Raw genomic sequence first — 20,324 nt, 5'->3', positions numbered from 1 at the left:
GAACATTTTAACTCTTACAGGAGATGTTTAAAAGAAAATAACGCACTGGGTCTTTTTAATGGTATAATGTGAGAGAACGTTTTATTTGAAGTTTAAATTGATGACAGTTTGGTTGTATTTTGCAGATGGGGAAGCAGTCTGTCTAAGTTTAGAACAAATCCTATCGCCATCACTTTGTTCAGTCCTTAATACCAGATTAAACATTTAAGGGAAGCATTGTTCTGTTCTGCAAACCATCCAACACTAAATATTTCATTTAGAAGTGCTATCGACACGATGCTAAACTCTTGAAATGTTGCTGCAGAGTCGATGCTGCTTAAAGTTTCATTTAGGTGCATCAGCGATGCTGATGAAGAAGGAAAAATTGGATAAAAGCTTCGTTTCAGCCTCAGTTGTGAGAACATTGTAACACACAAAGCCATCAAAGGCCCATTTAAAGTCCATTCTACTAGGAGGTTCTCCAGAGCAATTGCAAAGTCCGCTTGAGACGGCGCGCCTTCCAGACAGAAGGAACAAATGTTGGCTAATCAAGCAGCAAGCGGCTGAAATCTTACAATGCATTGAAGCGAAAAACATTAGTCTGCAGCTGAGAGGGGGGGGAAGCCTGTTTCTGTCTACCGCCGCCTGAAAAATAAGGACACGCTGTTTAAAAATGACTGTGGTAAATCTGCTGCTGTGCAGACATGCTGCCCATTTAAGATTTCAATTATGAAAAAATAAATAAATAAAAAACTCGCAAAACATTCAGATTTGAATGTTGCCAATTTCTCACCAGCGGTGCAATAAAAAAAAGCTATTTAATTTCCAATCTTATTTGTCCTATTGGGTGTAGGAGGAGGGAAATATATTCCTTCTGCCATAAGAACGACAGATTTGCTCCAAATTCAATATTCAAAGGGTTTACTCTTCGGTGAAGTGCCGTCATAAAACACCCTCCCTCCACCAAAGATGGCCTTAATTCCCTGCTGAATATCCCCACCCTGATAAATCAGGCATAACTTTAAAACCAAAGGCTCCAGCAGCTTGATTACCGTAATTATTTGCCCAGGCATAAACATGCTGTGCAGCGATGAACGTCGTTCCAATAAAAACCCAGAACAGAAAAAGCAAGCATGACCCACCGACGTGAGCTTGTTTATGAGTTAAAGTTGGGTTTTTTTATGCGGGTAATATTGGACATGCCAGTTTGAGTAATGGAGAGTCTAAACAGAGAAAAATAAAAATACATTTAACCCAGGGGGAGAAACAGAAACTTGAAGAGCGAGGACGCAGCGTGCCGTTTCTGACCTTGATCGGTGGTTTGCGGGTTATGTGAGACACCAGAAAGTTCATGGCGATGTCCTCGCAGTTTATGTACTCGTCCACCATGTCCCTGATGGCCTGGGGCATCACGTAAGAGTACAGGTAGGCGTAGTACTACAAGGACAAAACACACACAGGGGAAATCTGTCAGCAACATGGCTGTATAAAACTCTACAGCGTATGATTTTATTTAAATTTTTTTTAATACTTCTTTTTATCCGACCTTATGGAAGAAAGCGGCTCCTGTCAGGACCATGGAGAGCTCACAAGAGTAGTTGGAGTTGTAGAGCCAGGACTGATGGTTGACGTCCCACGCATGATACCTCCCTGGGAAACCGACGATGCGATCTCTGGCCTCACGCCACACTCTGAGAGATACCACCAAACGGAGAAAACAAACAATATGAGTCATTCAAGATCTTACTCACATAGTCTGAAACTTTACTCGGGTTGTTCAAAGTTTCTCAGATTTGCCTCTCTTCATGTTTGTTATGGTCCCTGCTAATACAAAGGAGCAAAGGAAGAATTGTAGTGCCCTGACTTTTTCAAATTTAGCATAAGTTTTGTGATTTCATGTGACAAAGATGTGTGAAATTGTGAGGTGGAAAAACAATAATTTTCAACATTTTACAAATTGAAGTCCAAAAAGTATGTCATTCAGCCTGAGACAATAAAAGCAATACAATAAAGCAGCAAACCACCTTTTCACTGTATTTAAAACGTCAAAATATTTTGACGTTTTCACAAAAATGCTCAAGCTCCGACTGGACAGAACATGAGTGAATATTTATCAGATTTATGCTCATTTATGGCCTTCTAACCTTTATTGTTGACTATATTTTCAGGGTTGATGTTCATCAGGAAGATGAAGTCCTAGTCTGAAGTCTTTTTCAGCCTTTAAAAGAGTTTTTTCCACAATTATTACCTTTAATTTAGCTACATCCATCAAGATACAGGTTTTATATTAAAAACCACACAAAGTGGATGATTTGTCATATGTAACATCTAAAGCACTGGAATTTAGAGGTAACAGAGTAAAGATGGCTAAATGCAAATGAACTCCGTATTTATCAGACTTTTCAACGCAACAGTTATGCATCACTTTGTGCTGAAATGTATGGGGTGTGAATACTTTTCCAAGGCTAAGCATATATTCTTACTCATAACATCTGCACGACATCAGTAAAACAGAAACAAACACACTTCAATCTGAGTTCAGATTAGATAACTGGACTCCTCCCATCCAAGGAGATCCACAGAATGTCCAAAAGTAAATCAGCTTCTCCAATACATTCATGTGCAGCCACTTTAAAAATCTAAGATGCTCAACGGCACAGGGACTTCTCTCTCCCTGGAGAGGAGGTCAGGAAACATTCCTGAGTAATCATTGGGGGGGAAGTTTGAGAAAATGCATCACATATGACCCAGTACACAGACAAACAGAGGGCCGGTTTCTGCCTGTCTGGACAAGCTGCCACAGCAGCTCCAAACAAGATGGGAGCAGGGGCGAGAACCATGCAGGAAAAAACAGCTTTTATTTGGTTTAAACACAGACTTCACATTTTGAGATATTCAACAGACACATGCATACTTCAGTCTTTTTTTATTTATTGCGTCATATTCAGTGGTTTCCTTCAAAGTGGTGTTTTGAATTTTTGGGATGTTTCTTTTTTCCTCAGAGATAAAATGTTGCAACTACAACTGATTGAGAATTAGATTTGGCTCCAAGTAACAAATCTGACCAGATATAATTAAACTCCTAAATCTAACAGAATTTAACAAAGATCTGCAATCAGTCAGAAAACTGCAATCGGTGCACCGCAAGTAAAAACACACACCTCAGACCTACTGGCCAGGACCTGGTCATCTTACAGTCAAGTCGACCCCCAACTTCATTCTGTCCAAACATATTTTACGATCAAATGTGACGCCTGGTGTCTGAAAGATTAAAACCGACTCAAACTTGAGAAAATCCCAAACATAGGAGCAAAACCACAGCAGTAGAATCAAGGTACTGAAATGGTCCAGTCAAAGTCAATATTTCAACCTGATTATAATGCCATGGAGGAACCTCAGGAGGCTTGTGCAGAGTCAAACGTTGGAAAATATCAAAGAACTGAAGCCATGGCGTGAACCTCAGTGGGTCAAGAGTTCTCTCTAACTGATGAGGGAGACAGAAAAACTTCCACTCCAAAGGCTCTTCCACATGCTCTTGTTTCAGTTGCTCAATCTTAGAGTTTGAAATCTTTCCTGTAGGCGCAAAACAGAGAAAACAACACTACTCAGAGCTTCACTGACCTGAAGCCAAACATGATCTCGTCGTGCCGAAGATGAGCATCGTCATCGATGGAGAGGACGGCCTCGGTTTCCACGACGTCCCAGGGTAGAAAGCGGTTGTTGAGGCTGTTCTTTTCTGTGCGGACAACCTGCAGGCATGAGTTGGCAAAAAAGGGCATTTATATAAAGCAACACGGAGAACATTTTACATAACACCACCCAGAACAGTTTGAAAAGACATTGAAAAAAAAATGACTGCAAAGGAAAACAGGGCACCATGTCTTGAGATCTGTAACTTGTCTATTTTTTCCCCCATTGCTGGCCATTTTATTTTCTTATGATTGAAAATACATAAATAAATAAATAAAAAAAAACCAGGCCAAATTACTAATTAAACTTATGAAACACATTTTAAAACTCTGCCTACAATATACAGAAACATTAAATTTCACAGCGATTCTAATTTGCAATAACTGTTATTTTTAAGACTGTGCATTTCAGAAACATTAGCAAGGAAGCAGGCATTTTATTAATGTTGCCAATTCTGCTTTGTGTGTATTTGGGTCAATGACGTCACACGTGCTACAAGAATAAATCTGCATGTGCTTCTAATAGTAAACACAATGGGCACCATAACAATTAAAACCCCATTCAAATGCTGGTATTATTTTAGAAAAGAAATGATAAAGAAATCTCATAAAGGTTAATGGATGATTACTTGCCTTATGTGATGCCCTTAAAGCTATGTGTAAGTGTAATAAAGTATTTTTTTGTTTATATCCTGATTAGAAAAACAAAATGGGGCAAAAGAATTGGAAAAAACCAACAATGAAATGTTTTATAAGCGGCAAACTATAGCTGAGGTGTCTAGTACTGATTTTACGAAGCAGTCCAGCAAGGAGCTTTAACAAATCTTTAGCAGGATGCAAACAGGGAACATGAATCTTACCACAATAGGCAGGCCGATGTCTGGCCAGAGGAGGTCATCTGAAGGAGGTTTTGGTGAATTCCACACCACCACTACCTTGTTAAGGTACGGCAGCCCATTTAGCCTCTCCAGAGAGTTCATCAGCACTTCCTCCCTTTCATATGTCAGCATGACCACAGTGAACTGCTCTCGGGGGACGTTCCCTCCCAGAGCAGCCTGAAATTCCTTCCCAGAGCCCCCAGAGCCCCCACCAATGGGCCTGAAACCGGTTCCAGAGCCGAGGAATTTGGCTTCCGAGGGCAACACCGGGTCCAGAGGAGTGTGGGGAAACAGATGGAAGGGCCCCGGGGCCCTGTTCCATGATCTGTACGTGTCTGCTGCCGTGTATGTGAAGTTGCGGAGGAAGCGGGGAGAGGCATATGGAGGCTCCGTCTCTACGGGACCCAGATCCAGGTCCCCATTGTCAGCCAGGTTGGCGTCCGTTCCCGCCAGCTTCCCGGCTTTGTGGGGAATCTCATGCGCGGGCTCGTCCTTGATTGGAGCGGCAGGAACCTGGATGCTGGTTCGTATGCTTGCGAGGATGGTGTTGAGAACATTTTCAGAGGTTGAGAAGTACGTCTCCCAGAGAAAACGACCCTGCCGCCTCATGGCGAGCATGTCATTGTCCGATAGGCTGCGCAGCAGGAAGTGGAGCTCTGTGACACGGGGCTTGGGTACTATAATGGAGGCTTCAGTCCAGCGGATAAACTGGTGGTAAGGTAGTCTAGAGTGGTCCCCTAACACAACAGGAATCGCCCCTACCTCCAAGGCCTCAAACAGCCTCATGCCGCAGCCTGCTGAGGCAACCAGCTGTCCATCCCCTGGAGCGATCACCAGGGCGAACGTAGAAGCCTTGAGCACCTCCAGCCTGTCCTCCCTCTCCCCACAAAGAGCCCATTCTGTCGGCAAACTGGGCTTTGGGTTCTTGCATGTGAACTCCACCAGTACCTGATCCAGGTGGCTGTCCTGGACTGCTTTTAAAGTGCCAATTATCCGATCATCGTAGTCGGCGGGCGGATCTCCCTGCAGTTCCTCCTCAAACGATTGAGGGGGCGCCTCCTGGAGACTGCTCCTTAGAGACTCCACCCTCTCACCCTGGAAAGTGAAAAGGTACTTCCTCTTTACAGGAACCTGTGGCGGAACCTCCAAAAAGTTGGGTTCTGAGAGAGCGTGGACCAGCGGGGACACAACTAGGTCGAATCCCTCACGGTACTGCTGCTCCAGGAAGGTGGACTGGGCGACCGCTGCTCTTCCTGTGCTGACGTTATACAAAAAGTTCTGAGTCATGGACTTCCTGGAGAAATGCACCAGAACATGATTGTGTCCATCAGATCTCCAGTAAGGAAGAGCTTTCAGCTGCTTCTCCAGTTCTGAAGGAGACGGCAAAGGGGAGGACTCTAGTATCTCTCCCACCAGAACTAAATATAAACAGGCGATACTTGGGTTATCAGTTACATAAATATTGCTTTTAACGGATGCCGCAAAAGCCTGCTTCACCAGTGGGTCAAGATTATTCCCCCAAGCATAAGAACTTGTGTCATAGACATAAACGGGAAACCCAGATGTAAGAGGACAGCGTGCGTAGTCGAAGCAAGACCGCAGACGACAGGAACGCGGAGACTTTGGTGGAGGTAGTCCTGGGTCCTCTTTGTCTGGTAGCAGTCGAACAGGCAAAGACAGCTTGGGCTGGTTCTGGGCCATCAGTTCTTTATAGGAATGCTCGGTCTGGCTGATGACGTTTTTCAGCTGCAGCAGATCCTGCTTGGCGCTGTCGATGCTGCGCTTGCAGGCCTCGATGCGGAGGTTGAGCCTGGCAATCTCGCCGTTGAGTTCCTGCCTCTTGGCCTCCAGCTGCAGCAGCTCCTCGCTGACAGACTCACGGATGCGGCACAGGTCCTGTACGTGTTTGGCTTCGCACAGCTCTCCGCCAGGCCGGGGCCCAAAGATGCGCTTGTCGGGCCCGCCGGCTTCATCAATGGTGGTGAGGTAGTAATGGGCGATGAGCGGGAAGAAGACCAAGATGAAGAAGAGCATGAAACTGAGCCATGTGAGACGTACCCGGCGCAGCACCCATGTCTGGCCTCCGCCACCCACTCCGCCACCGTTACGCTGCATCGTTTACCGGTCAGTCCTTTCCTCGCCCCACCAAGGAACCGTTTCTATAAGGAGCAGCAGCCATGGTCGACCTTGTCAGCAAGGTGGTGGGACAGAAACTAAACCATTAAATCTTCTCTAAAGGTCATCTGCTGCAGAGTTCCTCCACAAAGAGTCCCGTAGGCGGTGTGGGCTGAGGCTCAGCCTCACCTGTACTCTAAAATGTACTCTGTATTGTTACCCACTAAAGTTGATGCCATTTTCTGTTGAGAGAGGTTCAACTATTCCTCTGAATGTTTGCCAGGAAACAGTTCAGCATATGCAAAGGGATAGTCCCTTGATGGATGAAGCCAGGAGTACATGATGATCATGTGACGGCTCAGATGTGCTCATTTTCTGATCCCCCATCAGAAAACCCACAGGATGTTGATCTTTTTAAATCTCTTTAATCTTCTTAAAATAGAAACCTGAAACAGAGAAAAGCAGGAAACAAACAATAAGTGCCATAGATCATCAGAGGCAAGAACAAACTCTTAAGTACAGATCATGTCATGGTGGTTTCATTCAAATATACAGCAATTCTGGCTTCACACACCACAACACATCTCATACATTCTTCTCTGTGCAGGATTGTCCAGCACAATGCAGATCTCTTGCTGTGGTGCTACTGCAGCTGTTACTACTTGCAGTCTTTTCATAAAATGATTAATTGTATTGATTAATAAAAGTTTAGGTGATATGATCCAAAAAGAAAAACAAAGCATAAAGCGGATGTAATTAGTGAACAGCTGCATTTAACAGTTTTTTTGTGAAACTTCAGTAATTTGAATAAAGGTATAAGGAGTAGTTAAAAAAACATTCATATACCTTGAACCTGAATGTGAGGAATCCACATAAATTAGCACATAATTGTAGAATGACAAGTGTAGGATGTTTTCAAACATTCTACCAAATAAAACCCAAAATGTGGTATTCATATGTATTCAGCCTCTTTCATACTCCAAAGTGAAACCCAGATTTTTGTTAGGGACGTGCGGTTGGAAGTGAAGTAAAAAAGCAAGTTGAGGTGAAAGAGACAATAAGTAGGGAAGCAATATGTATGAGATTTATAGTCAAAGCTTTGCAAAGCCAGCCAGAGGCTCAGCTGCTCAGCCTGTGCATGATTGCCTCCCACAGAAGACAAATATCACTGAGCTGAACAATACAAGGTATCTTTGGTTTTCAATTAACTTTTCAATTTAATCTTTTTTTCCATGTCACACAGAGCCCAAACTCTGGAGAGCCGTCATTTGTAACACACACCCAGCCAGGAAATTAACATCAAAAGCACCTTCAGCAAATCTCATTAAAGCCCTCCTCCTGCATCCTGACCTCAACGCAGACTCAAATTATCGAGCACCCTTGATAAGAGTCCATGCTAGAGAGCGATGATTGCCTCAGGACCGGGAAAGGCTCAGGCATACAGAAGATAAACAGCTGTGCCATCTGATGAATAGTGTTAAACTGATATCTCAGTATTGGGACGAAAAAACACACACACACAAAGAGCATAAAAAATATGTATAACAAGTTTTCCGTCAGTTTCTAAGAGCAGCGAGAGATGTGCTGCTCAAGCTACAGCTACATCAAAAGCCTTGTAGATGTCACCTGATAGGCCAAGAGCCAAACAGTTCTTATCAAGCACTTTACAAACCCAAAACACACCGAGCAAGTTACATAAAGCAGTTCAGAGCAACACAAAGACCAGAGGAATGTAGGAGGCGTTTATCCTCACTGACATAATCACCTTTTGATAAGCGAGTTGTCTGAGCTACTGCTACATCTGAGCTGCCGTAGATCAGGCCAGAGACCGAGATCGTCTTTAAAACAGACATTTATCATTTCAGACATCATTTCTGAGTCAAATAAACCTCTGCCTGCTGCTCACAAGTCATACATCTCAGATTACAACTAATGCATGTTTCCGTGTTCTCCTTGGACCTATTGGCACAACTCGGGGTGATGAAACAAGCCCAATAAGTCCTATCACAACAGTGTAAACATGCTAATGCTACACTTGCACTTTAGAAAACTGCTCAGTCTAATTACTGAATTTCATTAACTTCAAAAAGTGAAAGTCGTAGATAGATTACACACAAAGTGATATATTTAGTGATGTCTTAAAACTATGGAGAGCTTAGTGCGTCTTACATTTATATTTCACAGGCCGCATAAAAAAAAGATTGTTCAATACAGAAGTGTTTTAACCACAGTTGAGTCAAAGACTGCTGACTTAACAGTTGTCATTTAACCGTCAACACAGAGTTAAGACATAAAAGTACTGGCGGATCACGGAGAAACATGTCAAAAGCAATTATTATTAAACTCGGTGAAAGAAAAATGATGAAACAAAAATATAACTTCAACATTGGGAGGACTATTAATGCATTAACCTTTTAAATGAGAACAAAATACACAAATGCACAATTCATTTTAGGATAAACAGCCTACAGGTCAAGTAATGCTTTATTATTTAAAATAGTTACCGCTGCACTTAATGTAGGACGGTTTGTCGATGCAACTTATTTCTCTCTGGCATTAAGGAGGTTGCATATGAAATACAAATTCACAGAACGGATGACAGTTTGAACACTGGCCTCCGTCTTGCTGCACAGCGACGTCCCTGAACTGCAACTATCACAACAGCCTGATTAATTAGTGCATGACTGCCAGAATTAGAGGCCTCATGGCACACAGATGTTAGCAGATGTGGCCGCCAGGCCTAATCTGGAACCAAAAACATGCTGCCTTAAAGCGCTGCCTGTGGCTGCCTTCTGGGAAACGGAGCAACATGCATAGATAAGTCCAAATTTCAATCTCTTCAGTAGCAGTTCTCTAATCTGCAGAAAGTTGTCCCTCTGCTGTAGACAGCCTAATCTGACTGCAGTTTGCATGGAGAACACACAGTGAAGCATTGATCGCTCTCAACTTACTTTGTGGGGATCGATGATAATGCCATCATTACCTACCGCCAAGCTGCGAGGCTTTGGCTGCCATTAAGGGAAGCTGATGGAGCCATTTTACTTGTAAGACTGAAGCAACATTAAACAGAGCCACATAAAAAGGAGATAAAACACAACATGTCTTTGCTTATGCGGCACAGACTGCAGCCGTAACACCACCACACCACTTTGCAGTCGTACCTGCATGGGTTGCAGCCAAATTAATAGTTATGAAGTCTTGCTTCTCAGGGGAGAGGGAAGCTGTAGCCGACCAACTCATCTGACCCAGATAAGAAAAGAGCATTTGCACCACATGAAAAAGCACCAAGCAGGAAAACCGTTGGTTGGTTCCATGAATAAATTAGTATGCATTACTCAGGAAGTGCTAATATGATTTACTGATTCAGTCAACACGGCCTAATTTAATTTTATAGAAAATTTGCAGCGCGTAGCCAAAATGGCAGCAAGAGCATCTAGTAAGGTTTGCACCAAAATATGCATGATGATGGGTTTAAACCATAATAATGATCAAGAGGTTTAGATGAAGTGGATTCATGAGATTGACAGCAGCAGGTGCCGGACACCGAGTGGGACTCAGATAGAGGGGGTGCCGTCTCCGATTTCCCAGACATCAGAGGGCTAGCTCTTGTATAAATGTTTGAACAGCATCTCTGCAAACTGGCAGCACTTTACGAGGCAAAATTATTTTTGTAGGAAACACAGATGAGACTGTGCAGTCTTCCAGCTGTAACAGGTTTTTAAAAGAGGCGACAACAAATTTGACAAGATCCAAAACCAAAACGAGCAGCAGAGAGCGCATTAGCAGAAAGAAGTTAGTGAGAGAAATTTGGGGTGAAAGTGTTTGTTTTGTTCCTTCCCGTCTGTCCATGAGGAATCCGAGCTTTAGACACAGCTGACAGGAGGAGCCAGAGAAGCCCACAGGAAGACTCCTACTTAGTGGAGGCAAAGTTGTTGAATAAATTGCAACTGAAACTAGAATAAAATGATTCTGAATGTTTTGGCCTCCTTCATAATCATTTAAAATGAATTGTGTTTGGCTTCCAAGAGCAAACACTGATTATTTAGAGAGGAACACGACTTCTGCAGGATGATGCTTGGATGCCGAACCACAGCTCATTAAATCTTTTATCCTGTTTTTGTTCTATTCTTGACATTGTATATGTGCAGTAGTTTTTCCCTTATTAAAAACACACAGCATTGTACATTCCCATAAGTACAATGGTGAATCCAAAGTTCATGAGACAATTCAAGCAAAGAACATAAATATTTATGGCTTGGCTACTAAAGGAGATGCACTTTTCATCATTTCACCATAAACGTATGTACCAAACTATTGTTTTTATGTCGTTGAAATGATTAACCTACAACATGCTAACTAGTGAAGCTAACAACATTCCTAAAAATTACCAGTACTGTCTAATCAGGCTCAACACTCAGAGGCCGACAGAGAGCAAAACAGCAGAAGAGACAACATTCTGTGCGACATGGACTTTTACTGCAGCATTGTAGCTGGCATTAATTCAGTGTTTAATATGGAGTTTTTCCACTATAGCATAAATCTGTTCAAAAACAGTACAGACCCATTCAATATATTACATTTAAAGTTACTTTAGGAACTTATCACCAAGCGAAACATATAGATCAATTACACACAGATGGATGTTTGAAAGCCTTTATCTCTGTTAATTATGATAATTTTCCACGTACAGTCAATGAAAACGATTGGAATATTACATCAGACCAATAAAAGTTAATGGAGGAAAAAAAAACTTTAAACTGATCTCCAAACAAGCTGCAGCAGCACATGTCAAATAATCCTGATGGCTTTGGGACCGCGTTATGTTGCTCTCCTTATGGAGCTTTGGCTCCCTGTGCTCACAGACTATGCTTCCATTAAATAACTGGGAATTTATAGACAATATTAAGGCAAGGCATTCCCAGCAGAGGTGCCAAAGAGAGAAAAAAAAAACATTCAGGCAGCTGACGGGGAGGACAGTCGCTGCACGAAAGTAGCAGCTGTTAAAACTACGGGTCACCACTCATCTCCAGACAGCTGACGGAGGATCTTGAGGAGTTTTTACACTGGAAAGTTACAGAGGTCACTATAGAGATGTAGATCATTTCAAGGAGTCAGAAAAAGAAAAAGTTTTCATGTTAAATATTTAAAATCCAATATGAGGCAAACACAAGACATGAGGTTAAAATTAACAAGAACTGAATCTGTTCACAGAGAAGAAGTCTGAAGAGACAAATGAAACCAGCCTAATGAGACAGGAGAGGCAGCCTACACAGCAAAAAGGCCAGCAGGCTCTGCCAACTCCCAGCTTATACAAAATGCAGTATGTTGCAGCTCATTTTCAGCTGCATATCATTAGTAAAGAGCTTATTCTCCTATAGGTAAATATAACGCGGTTCTGGAACCTGCTGACGAAGATTTTCATCAAAAAAATGATCGATAGTGGGACAAAGTCATGAGCCTGACTATTTCAGGGTCGTCTGTCAGGGCAACACCCACCATCAGGAAAGCAGGGTAGGTTTTTTTTCCCCAACCTGTGATCCAAAAGTGCATGAAAACATGTAAATTTGATCGCAGAAAAGCAATGTAGGCAATGCCTACATTTACCCAAGAGTGAAAGAGCATTTTCACTTTATGTATAAATTTGGAGCATCGTTGCATCAGATTTGGTTAGTGAGAGGGCCTTGTGAGGTTTGGACAGAAAAACAAACTACATGTTAAAAAATTAAAAAAGAAAAAAAAAAGAAAGAAAAAGTCAATTTTCCACTTGGAGCATCTTCTTAATTTATAGGCGAGCCTGTGTTCACAATAAAGTGGAAGTTGCCAACAGGATCAATCATACTCTCAAACACAACTTGAGCTGAATACATTATTGTGCTAAAAACCATTGTAAAGCCATTAATGGCCACACCAAGCTTCAAGTTCGCCCTAATCCAAGTATGATTAATGGGCAGCCATTACTTGAGTCGACTGCATGGAACAGAAATATAATTTTTGCCATTGTGCAGTCAATATTTTACAAAACAACAATCCTGTAGCTTATTATCTGCTACTTGGTAGTTTTGTCTCATTGTGTGCAACAGACTGAATGTGGACCACAGACTAACCCCAACCCTGTCTGAAGACTTCAGGAAGATTATTCACATCCATGCTAAAAGGTAAATGCCTAAAAATTATCCCAAACTTTTCTTTTTTTTGTGAACCTGAGGTTGGCAAAAAGAATTGGTTTCACAGTAGAAATGCAATAAAAATTAAATAAAAGCCGTCCAGTAAATGGAGCTCATGTTTTTCAGCATTGTTAATTTTACTAATTGGTAATAGATGCTAAGGGCGAGTTGGAATGTTAACACCTTAATATTTTTGTATTAAACCTTCAGTAAAGCCACGTTTTACAGCAATTGCAGAAGTTTGAGAATACCTGCTGGACTGATGAAAGAAATGGGATCTTTTTGGCCATTCAGAAGTGGTTCTTTGAAATTGTCACGTCGATGGTCTTTCAACACGATAATGACCCAAACATGCAGCAGAAAGCATTGAAAACGCCTGGCATCATTCCCCAGAGTACAAGTACAAGGCCTGCACAGAAATATGTCAAATGTAGCATTATTGCTGGACATTATAGCACATTTTCCTCAATCTCCTTCCTGTTCCATTGTCACAATGACCCTCCCATTTTCCTTACACTTCAGCATTTTGTTCACAAAATCTGCCTAAAGTGTGAGCACAAGAAGATGACTGCTCGGAACGTGAAAAATGAGTGACAAAAATGTACTTTTACAAGAATATTCCATTGCAATACTACGCAAGTTTATTTTGTAAAATGATAACGGTTTAGCAGGTTTGCCATATTTTTTGTCCATTGCATTTTTATTTGTTTACATAAATAAAATATTTACAGTTCAGGATATTTCAATGTCTGTTTCTCTACTGTACAGAGGCACAAAAAAATACTAGCATTAAACAAACAGTTGGATGAGATACTGAACAAATCTGACCAGAGACTAATGAGCGCTGCTTTCCTGTCATTAACTATTAAACACCTATTTTATGTCAACAAAGTCATTAAGACCATTAAAGCCCTGGTGTGATGACCCGAAGCAGGGGCAATTAAAGACTAGCCTCCGTGAGGACCTCTCAGCTCAAAGCATATTGAAGTGTTGACCTTTACAGCTCAGTGAGTGAACTAAAACAAAACACAGACTGGCAGAGACAAGCAGGGAATCTTGTTTGGAAAACAAACTGAACACAGGGAAAAATGCATTGCTCTGCAAAAAAACAAAACACCTCTTGCAATGACACACACAGAGATGTACATAGATAGAGGAAAAAGCCAGATACAACACAGGGGAGAGGGAGCGAGTTCATAATGACAGATGGACCTGGGTGTGTTCCAACCTCCAGGGCTTCTGCAGTATGACGAGGATTACACAAGAGAGTAATTCAAGGTGCATATGTCCTCGCCAGATTGCCTGGATTCATCTTACGAAAGTCAAATACGAAACATGTTGTGAACTAGCGGTGATAATGTCGACAAGTCTGCGGCGATAACGTGCTTGCATCCTTGGCGTTTCCAAAAAAATAAAAAATAAATAAATAAATAAACTGGGTGAGAAATCAACAAAAATGGATCACGCCTGATCCACAAGTGCTAATTTGTCGATGAAGCCTCTGTCGTTATACTGCTGCGGCACGTGTGGCGCCAGCAGGGGTGAGGTGAGGAGAGTCTCTCGCCGCTGCATTAGTGAGAAGTGAGGATGTGACAGCTAATTAGAGTCAAAACAGACATTTGGAGAAACAGGAATCCCCCCAACCCACCGTTTTTCAGCACTAAACAGCTCATGCAGTCTTCTAATGAGGCGAAGCCAAAACATCTAGAGAGATACTCTGGGACATTGTTTTTCCTCATTTCTACTCTTTGCAGGACATATCCTACTGCAGCTATAGGTTTCAATAGCTGCAGTATTACTATTTTTTGTTATAAAACAAAAAATAGTAATATCTTTTGTTTTATAGAGTTAGAAGAAAGCATGAAGCTGGTTCTGCTTCATTTCCTTCACATGAAAACAAGGAGAATATTTAAACTCTGTTTATGCATCAAAGACATGAGAGATTCGGGTTTTGCTGTAAATCTGCAAAACTGAAAAACAACGATTCATGAGGAGGCTTCCAGTGAAAACTCCCCAAGCGAGACATTCCACTAATTTGCCTTGATGCAATGTGAAAAGCAGCATTTCCTGCCCTTCTCAAACCACTCTGTCCATGGTTTTAGATTTTATAATTGGGTTTGAATATGAGCTACATTGTTTATGATATTGCATGCTGCGTCGCTGAATTAACATCCTTGAGTTTCTAAAGGGCTCCGAGTCTTTCCAAAATGTCTAAATGGGGAGCATTTCCACCAAGAGCTGTGGTAGACCTTAATTTTGAACTGCCTGTGACGTGTGGTGTACTCTAGTGAATTGCTTTTCAACGGTTCTCATTATCGACAAGCAAGTGAGGGGTGAGAGAAGGAACACAACCAAAAGAGAAAACTATCTGTAGAGATGAAAGAAAAACTAACTCAATAATGCAATAAATCACAACATTAGATTTATGGGAAATTAGCAGTGAGTTCATGTTGGGAGTCCTTGCTTTCTGGACCTATGAAGAACCTACACGAGCTTTTTCTGGTCAACTGCAGAAATGTTGGAGCAAAAAATTATTTAGACCATTACTTTAGGAATTCTATTCTATTCTATTATTATTCTATTTTAATGGAACACACTTATGTGACTCCAATACATAGTATCTAGAAGCAAGAAGTCGTCTAGTAATTTTGGTTTGATCAGGGGTCATATATATGCTGCCATATTTTTTAAGAGTCAACTGACCCAAAGACGGATCAGAACCACAGTGAATGGAAACATGTACAATAAAGACAGAAAAAATATATTAACCAAATGATATTTGAGGAGTTTGACTATTATTATAATTTGATACATACTAAAGGCGCCAACAAAAATGAACTGATGAAATAAACTGCTGTGTGAGAAAATAACTATTTACAGATATGGAAGAAAGTATGAAGGGACATAATGGGAGTAAGAATTAGCAGACAGTTGAATTTGCCGTAAATTGCAAATGTATTTCTTCTGTAAATGACTGCTCAATAGTAAGAACTCCAAAATGACTGATGAGCAGAAATGTCAGTGAGTTTGATCAATATCAGCACCAGTGAGTCAACTTGTGTTCCAGTGTTTTCAGCGTACCACTCTAAAAGTGCTTAGCAGAGATTTTAGAGAAACCAAAGTTCAACAAAGCTTTTTCATTCACACATGTTCCTTTTCTGACCATGTACTCACAATGAACTGGTGCTAGAGTCGGTTCAAAGCTGGTTCAACCTTAGAGCTTCAATGAACTGGTTTTGCATTTCTAATTTGATCCAGCCATGCCATTACATCAGAGTAAATGTCTGTTCCAGCACATCCTTTGAACCCTCCTCTTGTGCATTCTAAAGTTTCTGCAGAGCACTGCAGTGCAGGGAGACCTTTTTACCTTCACACATCATAGCATTTGCTTGATTTTGCCTGCAGTCCCATGTCTCAATATCATCAGTCTGGATTTATAAAAAGATCTTTGCATAGCAACTACGTTTTTGGAATGCTGCAGTGTACAAGGTTTCCTGGCCAAAATTCAAGAGCTTATTGTCCCACAAAGAGGAAATTCAGATGGAAAATAAGGAGAAATGAAACAAATATTACAAGCATAATCAATAATTGCATCTGATGCGCTTTAGAAATCCCCCTAAATACCTCTTGACCATAATGATTCATTGAAAGATAGATACACAACAAGGGACGAGGCCAAAAACCTCAGAAAGGAGATCACTGCCTAAGACAAACGAAGAAAAAATTGCTGTATCATTAGGGATAAAGTTCTCAATGATACGGCTGGAAGCACAGTCTTCGTATTTAAAAGTTAAGGAAATATTTACTATATCACGTGGTTGAAAGAGAAAGAAGAAGTTCTCAACAGACTTCTGAGGAGGCATGTGGTCAGAAACTCGACTGACGGCAAAAGATTCTCAGCAAGTTCTGGTGGCTGCAGCCACGGCATAAACTTAATGCCTGATCACCAAGACAAAGTCTGCTTTATTTTGATCACAACTAAAAAACAAAAACAGAGGTTTGAACATTCTGATACATAGAACAATTAAATAAAAGAAAATAAAAAATTAGGCCCATAAATCAGGGCCTAATTTGATACAGGAAGAGGGACGTATGTCGCAAAAAAAACTAAACGTATTGTGGAGCACGGCAGTGGTTTAGCGATGCTCTATGGCTTCTTCAGTTCCTCTGGCACTGTAAACCTGCAGCACATGCAGGAAAATTGAGATTCAATCAAATGAGGAAATCAAATTTCAGACAGAAAATCCCGTAAAAACCCACTATGTCAGACGTAAATTTAAAGTAAACGAACGCTGAACAAATGGCCTTAATATAATAATAAAATAGCTGGTGCCCATCTCCAGTTCTGGGCGAGAGGTGGGGTACACCCCGGACAGGTCGCCAGTCTGTCACAGGGCAACAGAGACAGACAGGACAAACAACCATGAACACACACACTCAGAAAATTTGGAGAGGCCAATTAACCTGACAGGCATGTTTTCGGACTGTGGGAGGAAGCTGGAGTACCCGGAGAAAACCCACGCATGCACAGGGAGAACATGCAAACTCCATGCAGAAAGACCCCAGGCCGGGAATCGAACCCAGAACCTTCTTGTTGCAAGGCAACAGCTCTACCAACTGCGCCACTGTGCAGTCCGAGACATGGGTGGATGGATGGAGGCAATTAATCGTCCAGCAAAATCTGTTATTGTGACAGGCCTATTTATTTCTGGTACAGATGCTAATTTAAATATCTTGTCAATAAGCCCATCTGCAGTCAGGCTCATTTTTAAATGTAACTTCATTTGTACTGGAGAGTTTGACTCACTGCTTTAAGCAGCACTGAGTCAGGTTTTACAATTTAACGGAAATAATTGACAAATGCACCTGCAATATTCAGTTAAATATTGCGCAAGTCATTTACCAGTTGACTGTTATTGAACATTTAACAAAAACAGACAAGTGAGAAGAGCTATAACGCTTTACCTTTATACATATGGTAAAGATCAGTTCATGAAAGTTCTTCCTTGGGCGAACTGGAATTAAACATGTGGTCAGATGACTGCATCAGACAGAACTGGTTTTAAGATGGGAACAAACAACCCAGCACTGAAAACATCTCCGCACCATCAACCAAATTTGTTCCAGTAATCCTGGTTGCCACTCTTCAGAGAAACCTCCCGAGTTTAAAAATGTGTACCAATGGTGTCTGACCTATTCATTAAGCAACATTTAATTACAGACCATCACATGCTGCTCAGTTAACCATGTGACTCTTCACAATTATCTTAAGAGGTTAAACGTGACAGAAGAGTGTCAGGCTACAAACTGGCTTTCTTACCATGTTTCTTGTATATGAATCAAGACATCTGCTTCTATACACAGTTCTGGTCACACAAAATTCTGAATATTGCACTACTTTATTAATAAAGGCAGTCTCATATTTTCCTCTATGGTAGCATTCAATAAAAATATTTAAAACATTTGCTAACGAATCAAGATTTAAAGACATTTTCCAATTCAAAAGGGAAATACCGATCTCTTAACTGTTCGTTTAATCTACAATCACGCTTTGTCTGGGTCAAACTGGATCCAGCCGTCAGAACTTCGAGTGCTGTGACAGCTCAGTGTAACAAGAAGACACGAACAGAGAGGACGCACAGAAAAAAAGAACGGTCTTTTTGTATTCTACAGTGGAGACTCATTGTGTAAGAGCCAAGCTCACTGCTGCAGAGGGTCTCATGCGCATTTCTCTCCTTCTCGATGGCAACAACATCAAAGCACAGGATTCACACTCTTTTCTGTATGCATATGAAGAATATGAGTTTTTATAAACACTTCTAACATCAATCCATCATCTATACTCACTTATCAATTGGTGTCTGTAAATGAATTGGTAGCCCAAAAAATGGTGTGAGGGAGGTCTAACTTTAAAAAATTGCTGAATAGATTTTTTTTTTGTTTCCAGTTTTTAGCCTGTTGTTTCGCAAACAGAGCAAGTAGAAGTTAGAACTCTAGATCTTTTCAATACCATTAAGATTTAGACTTAAACCAACATAACTAAGAATTTAGATTACTTAGTAACTTATTAAATTTTTTGATGCACATGATGCATTTTGAACATGTTTCTATGCTCCTGAGACCATCTCAGAACATTTATGAAAAGGTTTTAAGACAGTCTGGAAAATCTGAACAGATTTAAAACTTTCTACACTCTAAATATTGATGAATATGTTTTTGACTTCCTAATAAGTCTTTAAAATCCTATAGAAATCCTGTCACAAACTGCTTCCGTTTTATGGTGGCAATTTCCCTAGAAAGGTGGCTGCACGACTAGTTATCCCTTAACTAGAGTCAGTTCACTATGGTAACCTTTAAGGATTCCCAGGATGTCATTGTTTAGCATCAAAAGGGCTTTAAAGACAAGAGCAAGATTGCACCCTAATCCCCCACTTATTCACTCAAAGAACCTCAAGGAGAGCCATACAACTGCCGTGAAGAAAGATTCAAGATACCAAATAAAATCCAGAAAGTGTCAAAACCGGTTCCTGAGGAGGATTCAGCTAATGGCTGTTGCCAGCGCAGAGCTTATTCAAGAATGGCAGCAGATAAAGTGAGAGCATTTCTTTACACACAACTTTCCAAGACAACCGTGAAGGACAGACTGACATTCTGCTTTTCTATAAACTTTTGCTGCTTTTTCACTTTTTCATTTTTAGTCCAGTACCAGAACTTTTTTTTTTTTTAAATCACCAGGGAGCCAGTGTTGTAAATGCACATACAGTCACTTGACAAAGAACCAATTTTTTAAATGTCTTCAGCCACTTTGTGACTGGTTGAAAATAAATAAATGGAAAAACAGCATTTAAAACTACCTGAGAATACACAATGAAATTCTGACTTGTTGGACACCATGTGTAAAATTGAGAAACAAGGAGGGAATTTGTGTGTTTAAAAAGTTCAAGAAATAAAGCAACTGATGCAGTTTGTAGCAGATGTTTTAGATTTGAATCTAATACTCTAACTTGATTACAGAGCTACACTGACAGAGATCCCAGGAGGTGAATGTTCTTTCTGTTCCTCAGAAACCTGCAAACAGCCACGAACTCCATGCAGCCTGCAAATGCACAAGCACGACTCCCAAACATTTGCCTTGACATCTGAGCTTAATTGTGAGTTCGCTGCCAGTCTCAACACCACACTGTGCCAAACTTACCGCATTAACTGTTGGGCTCAGTCCAAAAATAGGACCACTTAGTCAGCCATGACAGATGTAGAGAAATAACCAACTTGTCGCTGAAAGCTACTAAAAAAAAAAAAGTCAACTAAATCTATTCAGATTAAAAAGCCTGTAGGAGACTTTTTAATCATTTTGATTAAGTTAAAGTTGTTCATATTTTTTTCGAGGGTGCCAACAGGAAGAGAAATAATCAATTTCGATTAGAAAAATCACTTGCTAAGCGTTCAAAAACACTAACCGCAAGGAGAATCAGCCGGGAACGCAAACACCGATTTACCAA

General features: G+C 41.0%; 1 protein-coding gene across 1 annotated transcript in view; it reads right to left on the bottom strand.

Annotated features, from left to right (window-relative positions):
• Positions 1–20,324, bottom strand: part of extl3 (exostosin-like glycosyltransferase 3) — a 30,911-nt gene that overhangs the window by 4,871 nt on the left and 5,716 nt on the right. The window contains exons 2-5 of the mRNA XM_008397458.2: positions 4,529–7,107; positions 3,601–3,728; positions 1,526–1,670; positions 1,288–1,416 (exon numbers count right to left, since the gene is read on the bottom strand). Of these exons, the coding sequence (XP_008395680.1) occupies positions 1,288–1,416; positions 1,526–1,670; positions 3,601–3,728; positions 4,529–6,661 (2,535 nt within the window). The 5' untranslated portion in view covers positions 6,662–7,107. The remainder of the gene's footprint in view (positions 1–1,287; positions 1,417–1,525; positions 1,671–3,600; positions 3,729–4,528; positions 7,108–20,324) is intronic.

Source organism: Poecilia reticulata, linkage group LG21, assembly GCF_000633615.1.
Source record: "Poecilia reticulata strain Guanapo linkage group LG21, Guppy_female_1.0+MT, whole genome shotgun sequence".
Lineage (NCBI taxonomy): Eukaryota > Metazoa > Chordata > Actinopteri > Cyprinodontiformes > Poeciliidae > Poecilia > Poecilia reticulata.
The sequence above is the reverse complement of the archived record's forward strand: the minus strand, read 5'-3'. Positions and strand labels throughout refer to the sequence as shown.